The sequence below is a fragment of the Mugil cephalus genome, chromosome 19 (genome assembly GCF_022458985.1).
Source record: "Mugil cephalus isolate CIBA_MC_2020 chromosome 19, CIBA_Mcephalus_1.1, whole genome shotgun sequence".
Taxonomy (NCBI): domain Eukaryota; kingdom Metazoa; phylum Chordata; class Actinopteri; order Mugiliformes; family Mugilidae; genus Mugil; species Mugil cephalus.
Genome location: NC_061788.1, coordinates 6517810 through 6526976, shown reverse-complemented (window position 1 = coordinate 6526976; position 9167 = coordinate 6517810). Strand labels below are relative to the sequence as shown.

The window sequence follows — 9167 nt, the reverse complement described above, 5'->3', positions numbered from 1 at the left end:
TGGTTACGGCCACCGAGTGGCAAAAAGTGACAGTTGAGCATTGAGATTAGCAGCATTAGTTTGAATCACAGGCTTTAATAGCGTCTAAATTGTTAAAATTAATTAGAAAAAGGTGAAGGTGAGGTGTGATCGATTGTACCCGCAGATTTATAAAAGCAGTCAGAGATATATTTTTACAGATATCTACCAACTGTCAAAGAAAAGGGAAGTAAATGGATCGCTGCATTACGAAGAAACGGCACCGAAATCTGGTGTTGTGGTTCACATTTTGTGTCAGGTAATTTTAATTTATGCTGTGTATATATATATATATATATATATATATATATTTAAGTCATACCTTAAATTACTTCTTAAATTACGTTCTGGAGGGCTGTCAGAAAAGTTTGTCCATGTTGTTGTTTTAGCGTAGTTACGGCCGACAGTAACTATTTATGAGTAGCTAACAATATAAGACAATAAGCGATAAGCAATAAGCTAACGTTACTTCTCAGTAAAGCTCTTAGCATTAGCATCTTTCATTTAGCTACATTTATCACAACTGAAACGAGCTAAAACGAACCGGAACCGAGGCTAATCCGCTTTTTTCCAAATCCATACCAGTTCAAATGGATCATTGTCGAGTCCAATTGTTCTTGATCTGATAATCACATTTTTCCTGGTCTCGCTGTATTTACTGCTACACTTCACCATATGTTAGTCAGTCAGTGGGCGTGGCCCCCAGGCCCCGGGCCACGGTGACGTCATGCATACTCTCTATTCAACATGTTGGCACAAGAGTGGCATCAACCTTCTTTTCCCGCTCTTGGAAAGCCTGTAAGCGAAATTCCCAAAACTATTACCTGTCAATTAATTTGCATTTGATGCATGTTGGGAAATGTAATATCTGGGTCTTTGTGGTGCTCATCCCATATTAGACTGCTGTGCAAAGAAGGCCATATCTCTAAGGGGCCCACGTGTTTGTCATATTTGTCATGTAGTTATTTGATTAGCTTCAATTTAGTTTGTGAAATTGGGATATCTCTGCATCTGGTGCGTTGATTTCGAACTTCTGTGAGCTCCCCAAATCGATGCAGTGCACCACTGAATCCATAGAGTTAAGCAAAAATAATAGATGTGTAAATCAAAGTCCAGATAAATCAGCACAGTACCATTTCATTGAATCATTTCTCGACAGTTTCAGCATCACCACGGTTCATCTGAACTACAAAAATGAATCCGAACAGAATAAGATACGCCGTCTCCATCGCATCGATTTTGTAACTTCTGTCGCCTCCTGAAATAAATTGTTGGAGTTGGAAAGAGAGCAACTCTTAAGAGAGGAGCTGTGATGTCATCTCAAGTCCCATACGTATGCTGAGCTGTACTGAGACCAGACGGGAGGCAGACCGAGAGGGATATACACACCGGGGCTGCTCAGAGGACGCGGTGCACCTCCTCAGCATTTATACAGACAGGAGGAACAGACAGAGGACACTGCATGCAGGTAAGAGCCAAAAACAGCACTGTTTTTAGTTTTTTTTGTTTTTTTAGGATAGGGGCTCACATGTATACACAGGTATAACAAATAGACATGCAGCTGCAGGATATGGCTTCATCACATTAGCACAACACTGACACGTTTCCTGCACTGAGTGTGTGGGAGAGCATAATAAAAACACACACACAACTGCAGCTCTGACAATGTTATTGATTGCTAACACGAAGGTTACATCGATACGAGGTACGCCTTGCAGGATCGCATTTCATGGGACACCAGATACACGTCGATGATGAATAATTAAACATCCCGTAGGAGTAGTTATCCACGCCACTGAATATCAAATCAGCAAATAATAACACTGGAAAACTGCAGACGGGAGAGGAGTGTGAGGCTCAGAGGTTTCCTCTGCTGTGTCACTGGTGTGGGATGGGTGTGGCACGTAGCAGCAGACCCCTCGTCCTCTCCGTCACGATCACATGACGTTGTCACTTGTGGCTTCTCGTGCACCGCCCTCAGCTTTGAAGCGCCGGCGGTGGATCTGACGGGGCAGGTTGAGATCTGCGTTAATCAACTGGGAAAATGACCAATTACGCAAAGAAACGTATGCAGCAATACGAAAGAAAACCGCAGCCTTTTCCCGTTGTTCTGCAGGTGTTTTGAATATGACAAACGATAGCACAGGTCATGCACAGATTCACAACACACACACAGCAGATGCATCAGTGTCTGTGCTTAAATAACTGTTGTGGATATGGTTCATTTATTTTTTCCTGAACTTGATTCCTGCCTGCTTCATCCATTTTTAATACTCCAGATTACAAACACTTGAGCGGTTCCCCCATTTTGCCTCCCCGGTTTCCACTTTTCCTGCTCACGGCGAAGGTACGTATTTATATAGGTTTTACAACCTTTATTTTTTTTTTAACTTGCATCGTCACGGCCCCCTGTCATGGTCTTGTACCAGCCTGCTTCACATGTTTGCGGTGTTAAATCCGCGACGCCCACTCAGACGGCATGGATCTCGCTGCTCCACTGTGTTTAAAGGCTGTGGTTTACTTTACTTAGCAAATAACTTTATCGCAGTTGTGTTTGACAATCTCCTTCATTGGCTTTATCAGTGCTCATTCGCATTAGTCAGACACAGTTTCATTGGTCAGTGTTTTGTCCTGAGCCCAAAAAGTGAACATGGAATCAGTATCTATATATGGTCAACTCTTTACTAATCTCTTTTCTGTCTTTTTCCCCAGGCATACATCAGACAGCCGACAGCTGAATAGGAGGCAGCTCGACAAAGGAAGTTATTCATCTACAAAAAACCGCTGTACGAAGAGGCGCCTGTGGTCATTCTTAAAGTCACGTCAAAGAGTGCTGCAGTTTCTTCTGAGAAAGAAAGAACTCAGATTCTAACCCACTGATTCATCTCCGCTCTTTCTGTGGTGTTTGCAAGTTACCTCTGTAAATATTTACGCGCCGTGTCTGGCCGCCGTCAGAGATGGAGAACACTCTGACATAGGCTGGCCGTGACTCTGCGAGGCTTTTACCTCATGGTTACCAGGACCTATGTGAAGGACTGGGTTTGAGACGACCGCGGCTTTTGTTAAATACATATTTCCAGTCTTCTCTGATTTGGGGCACTTCCCTTTCCACTGCTTGAAAAAAAAAGAAATCAGTTGGGTGAGAGTCAGAGGGATTCATGTTTACTCAGGCAGAGTGACGTTCCTCGGATTTTCCGTAAAAATAGAACAGATAGGCTGAAATAGTCTGTATATTGATATCAGTTCTAAAAAGAAGTTCTCAGACATAAAAAAGAAGGAAATAATAAATAAAGGGCGTATTATAATGTACAAAGCTGAAATAACTGCAGCCATTTGCAAATAATTAAATTATACTTCGATTTTTTTCTCTCTCGGCGTATATTTATATTTATATAGATGTTACTACAACAATCCGATCTGCTCGGGGGAACCGGTGAGTGAGTGACGATGAGCATTTACATCAGCGTCTGAGCCGGTGCGTAGACCTGCATAACCTCGCCCGTTTGCGCACACACCATGGGCTGCGCCATGTGCTCGCAGCTTGTTGACATGTGGACGGTGAGGGCGGGCAGGACCGGCCGCAGGGCCATGGAGCTCGCCACGTACCCGCAGATGCTCCAGGGCGGCTACCACAGAGTGACGGGCCTCCACTACATGTCGTCCTTCTCCGACGCAGAGGACTGCTGCGACGAAACCAGCTCGGGCAGCTCCCTCACGCTGGACTGGCAGACGCAAGGGCCCGATGGCTGACACCCGACCTTATACGATGTGAACGTGTAAATAAACCTCGTGGAACGCAGTAGATGTTTCCTGTTTTGCTTATGTGATAACCTCTTTATCAGAAGTATTCAGATGTTGCACTTAAAGGGGCTGTAAAAATACATTGGTCCTGGGTTCATAGCAGGGCTCAAGCAGAAGATGAATGAAGTAAATCACGAAAGTACACATATATTCCAGGGGGGAAGACTTTTTATTTGTTTAAGACCAAGTGATACAGCAATTGAAGATTTTATATACAGGAAGTGTAAGGAACCAACACAGTATTTTGTAGATAGCGGCTAATGTTAACTTCATTCTGCCAAAGTGAAATTAAATAGAATAGAATCTAAATTAAATATAAGTATATAAATAGTATATACAGCATATAACAAGATTGGAGAGCTTCTCCTTTTCAGCACAGACACAAAATATATAAAATAGTGCAAAAGGTACCGTTTACAAGAGAGATAAAATACTAAAAGTATTGAAAGTATGTGAAGAAATATAAAAGGACGTGTTAATAATATAGTGACAACATTATAAATTAGACATTAGAAGATTCTACACCTGGAGTACTTTTCATTTGATTTCAGGCATTAGTGAGACAGTCCCTTCAGTGTTACGCCTCCACCAACTAGACAAGTTGTTATTTAAATCTATATCTGATCAGACTTATGATAAAACGTATGTGGTGAAGAGTTTAAAAACATTTCGTTAGATCTTTAGATCACCGTGACCTTGATTCTAGACCAGATACTAACTGGTCCGTCTTTAAAACACTCAAGTAGACGTACGTTTTAAACTTGAAGCATTCCTTAGATATTCACGGCCAAAAAAAAAACAAAACAAACAAAAAAAAAAAAACACGTTTTATGAGGCCACGGTGACCTCGACCTCTGATCTTTGACTTCGAGTCACTTTATCAATAGGTTCAAGGGAGCGTTCGCACCAAACCAACGCATTTGTGAGACACTGTTCTGAAAGTCACAGTGACATGTGAGTCCAAGTGAGTGAAAAATATCCCTCACTGCGTTCTTAAGGTATTTAATTGACCAGAATGGTATGAATGGAAGCAGACAGTGACCTTGATCTTAGAAAAACTAATTCTAACCAGTTCATACTAAGTCTAACTGGATGGGTTTGTCAAATCTGAGTACTTGAATACATAGTCAGCAGCATGAATAAAATAAATAAATAAATAAATAAAGGAAGAGTGTTCATGACACTGTAGTGGGGAAAATGGTGACTAATGATAGTGTTGAGCAACAGCAGGTCATGGCATCGCTAGAACTCTGGCTGCTACAACTGAAAATTTTCCTTGTTTTGCAACCCATATTGTACCATCAGTCACACATGAAATAGTTTTCTCGGTAGGATCACCACAATAAACAGGAGGTATGCTGGCTCCAGAAGAAGTGTGTGACTCGGTGTGTGTGTATGTGCGATCAGGCAGGGGCAGCACTTTTTTTTTTTTTTTTTTTTTGTCATCTGCATTACACAGACCTTCCGGACACCGGTGGTAGAATGAGTCGACCCCACTCTGTGCACGTTCGGGTGTGAGGGTCTCGTACAATTAATTATGTCTTTAACTGGACTGTAGGTGAAGTCCAACTTAAATATGGGACTGCTGTTAATAAATAGCCGACTTTTGAGTCTCACATCGAGGTCGTGAGAAAGTCAGGGCCCCTGGACAAACGTACATAAAGACCCCACCACAAAAACACCACGGTTCCGTCGTGTGTCGTCTTTTAGTGTCGTTTTTCTTTTGTATTCCCCTGCAGTTGTTTTGCATCTCTTTTCTTTTGGTTCTGTTATTGCTTGGCTGCCTTAGGAGTGTTTGTGCTCTTTGTGCACGTCTCTGGTCTTTGTTCAGTCATTTAATGACTCTTTGTGGTCTGCCTGCGTCTTTTTGCAGGTGTTTTGCATCTCTTTTTAGACGTTCTGTCTGTTTCATCTGTGCTTCCTGACTGACAGCTTAGTCAAACATGAGAAACTTTTCCCACGTACTCACCAATTCACCAGTCAGACTAAACAGCGCCCAGCCTAATTTGAATGAATTATAGCCATAAAAACACAGAAAAAAAATAATAATAATAATATGATACTGATGCTGACAATGTTGCTGCCTGCTGAGTACTTTGGCTACTTTCAGTACAGTTTGTTCTTCAAAGTACAACATGGCTTTTATTAGGGAGGACATTTCCGCAGTGTGGATACTTTTACTTTTAAGAAAAAAACTAAAAAAACAAAGAAAGTGTAGCCTGGGGGAAACTTTTCTTTGCTTCAGTCTGAAGAGCCCCTTATGATACATTTCCGGTGACACTCCAATCTGTCATAATTTTGTCGGTGAGTGGGTGGAGGCATCACCAACCAAGTATAAAAGAGGTTTCCCCTGCGGACTCACTCTCACTTTTTAGAAGCTTTGCGCACGCACAAAGGCTTGAGCTCCGATTCCTCCCCGACGCACTGTGCACGGTTCTACCAAAAAACAAAACAAACAACAACAAAAAAAAAATATGGCAGCCATAAGAAACGACGTTTTCTCCTGTTTTGTCTTCTACGCCGTGCTCCTGGTGATAAAAATGTACGTGATTGCGGTCATAACCGGACAAGTGAGGCTGCGTAAAAAGGTGAGTGGATCGGGTGCAGTGGGTCCCAAGGAGGGCAAGGCATCTCCGATTTGATAACAGCGTTTGGTAAATTCATTTTTCACTGACGCAAAGTTTTTTTTTCTCCTTCTTTTTTTTTTTCCTCTGCAAGGCTTTTGCCAACCCCGAGGACGCGCTGAGACACGGTGGTTTGCAGTTCAACCGAGAAGATCCATATGTGGAGAGATGCCTGAGGTGAGCGTGCAGAGATTCCTTACTGTCACGTCATGCCGTGATTTTGTAAAAACATTTACTGTACTTTTAAAGCCGAGTGCATTGATCTGTTTTCTTAAGCATTTTAACAGATTGCAGTAGTTTTAGTAATATGTCAAAATCTGAGTAAAAAGTACTTTAAGGTTGAAGCGGTTTTAGTGGAATACAGCGTGAAAATGTTAAAACCTCAATAGTGAAAACAAGCTTTAAAATGATAATATATGGCTTTTATAATTAAGTAATCTTATTAATAACCGGCCATGCCAAAAGATTAAGCGTGTCAGGTGTCACTTTTGGTGTTTGTTTTGCAGACTTTTGCAAAAAAAAAAAAAAAACAACAACATATACACATTGCTGAATCTTATCTTGTATCTATCTTTTCATTATCATAAGATAATGTGTTTTCCTCCCCTTTGGAGGAGTTCGGGCAAGAGTTGGCAGTCCTTCCGGAGATGCTGTTTTAACTTGTCAGAAAATTATCCCTGACTGAAGGGCAGAGCAGATGTTTTTCTTCTAGTAAAAATTTCCCTTCTGTCTCTCTCACCTGGCAGCCTTTTATCAAACTATTTTTTCTTTTACCAAAATAAAAAAGAGAAAAACATATTATGCACTCAGCCTGCAAGAGCCGCGCTTAACTTTTCTTTTTTTTTCTGTGCGCTGTTTCTAAGAAGAAAGGTGGCAGATTTCCTACAATAACATAATTTTCGAAGCTGTTCCGAGTGGGTGGAGAGGAAGCTGGAAGACTGATTAGCGGTGGTGGCGGGCTGGTGAAGTCAGAAAGTTACAGTGTTTTGCTGCTGTTGATGCATAAGAGATGACTGGAATGGGATTAAACAAACACAGCAGAAAACAGGGTGAATCCACAGCGTTACACGAGGACCATTTCTATATTAAAAAAAACAAACAAATTACTCATAAAATCATAATCCAGAATATAAACGAGACACAGACTCGTTAACGAGTCACAGACTCTTCCTGCTGAGTCACAGCTGTCCACACTATTGAAAACAGATGTGTGTGTGATTCACATCCTGAATTTTCCCTCCCTCTCTCATAGAGCTCATCGCAACGACTTGGAGAACATCCTCCCCTTCCTCTTCCTGGGCGCCATCTACTCCCTGACCGGACCTTCGCTGACCGTGGCCCGCCTTCACTTCCTGGTCTTCTTCCTGTGCCGCCTGCTTCACACCGTGGCCTACCTGCTGGCCCTGAAGGCGCCGACCCGCTCTGTGGCCTACACTGTCGGCCAGATCCCTTGTGTTTCCATGGCTCTGCAGATTCTAATGGCGGTCGCGAGGTACGCCTGAACGCTGAGGGGGCGAGAGACTGAACCTTAGGAGGCGTCCTGGGTCGTAAAAAGATGGCTATGATTTGCGGCCTGTTGCAGAGGAGGACGAGGAGGAGGACGAGGCGTCCTGGATAGACAAGAATGTTAGAGGGGGTGCAATATGAGGTGTTTGTTGGGTTTTCGTGAGATCCTGTCAGTATTTTCCTCTACAAAATGTGACAAACGATATTTGAAGTTGTACGATGAACTGTAGGTGTGTATTTAAAATGCATAATGAAGGTTGTTGCTCGTTCTGACCAGGATTCGTCGGGAAGTCAGCTGTAGACATTTAGCTTAAGCCACTCTGGAGTATTTTCCAGCGCTGCACTGTACGTCGAACCCTGACCTCTCTTGTGTGTACGCACAACACTGACTGCCAATCACGCGGTTTCGCATCCTCGCCGCGGCGTGGTCTGTTTCCTCTGTTGATAGTCCATCTGTTGTGTTAACATTTCGCCCGGGTTCTACCATGTTCAACAAAAACATCATGTATCCCGGAGCGTGACAGCCGGTGAGGTGTTGAAAGGTTTAATACCAGTCACCTGAGGCTCCCTCTGTGAGTTAAGCTGTTTTTAAAAAAAAAAAAAAAAAAAAAAAATGACAGCAACCTCATATGTAAAAATGAAATTGTATCTGTGAAAACACTTTAAGGGCTATTTTTTACAGTTTTGTAATGATAATTTATTATTCAGTTTAATGTATGCAGTTATGTTTTTGTCTCCACGTGTTAAATTTTTGTAGGCAATAAAACAATTCACAACCGAGCCGGCCCCAAGTCTTCACTCGGCTTTAGTTCGTAGGTAGGTCTGATTGACTACTTTGTCTACAGCATTGTCTGCCTGGTGCTGCAGAGGCAGAGCGAAAAGGGGACGGGGCCCCATTTTGTGCGAGTGAGATGATCCAGAAGTCCGCGGCAAAGATCCAGCATTCCTGCACCTATTATGTAAGGCCTTTGGCTGCGTTCGCTGCCTTCCACTGAGGGGCCCCGAGAGTAACGGGAAACCATATAGACGTATTTAACGTCGACGCTCCAGCCAGTCAGTCAATCAGTCACTCACTCAGTACTCAGCCATGCGTTCACGTCAAACGTAATTACGATACGTGTGCAAACTTGAAACGCTGCTTTTCGTTTCCTGGTGTTTCCCTTCTCTCTCAAGCGGCAGTTTTTCAATTCTGAAAATGATGTAATCCCCCCGTTAATC

General features: G+C 42.7%; 1 protein-coding gene across 1 annotated transcript; it reads left to right on the top strand.

Moving 5' to 3' along the window:
• Positions 1-6180: 6180 nt before the first annotated feature.
• ptges (prostaglandin E synthase) lies at positions 6181-8729 on the top strand. Its single transcript, XM_047570735.1, has 3 exons — positions 6181-6407; positions 6538-6620; positions 7696-8729. The coding sequence occupies exons 1-3, from the start codon at positions 6294-6296 to the stop codon at positions 7943-7945; spliced, it is 447 nt and encodes a 148-aa protein (XP_047426691.1). The 5' UTR covers positions 6181-6293; the 3' UTR covers positions 7946-8729.
• The last annotated feature ends 438 nt before the right edge of the window (positions 8730-9167 follow it).

What these genes read in the sequence shown, in the direction of transcription:
- ptges (XM_047570735.1), top strand. Translation starts at nt 6,294, where the DNA reads ATGGCAGCCATAAGAAACGACGTTTTCTCCTGTTTTGTCTTCTACGCC. An exon ending in AAGTGAGGCTGCGTAAAAAG is followed by an intron (nt 6,408 to 6,537) that starts GTGAGTGGATCG and finishes TTCCTCTGCAAG; the next exon opens with GCTTTTGCCAACCCCGAGGA. An exon ending in TATGTGGAGAGATGCCTGAG is followed by an intron (nt 6,621 to 7,695) that starts GTGAGCGTGCAG and finishes CCTCTCTCATAG; the next exon opens with AGCTCATCGCAACGACTTGG.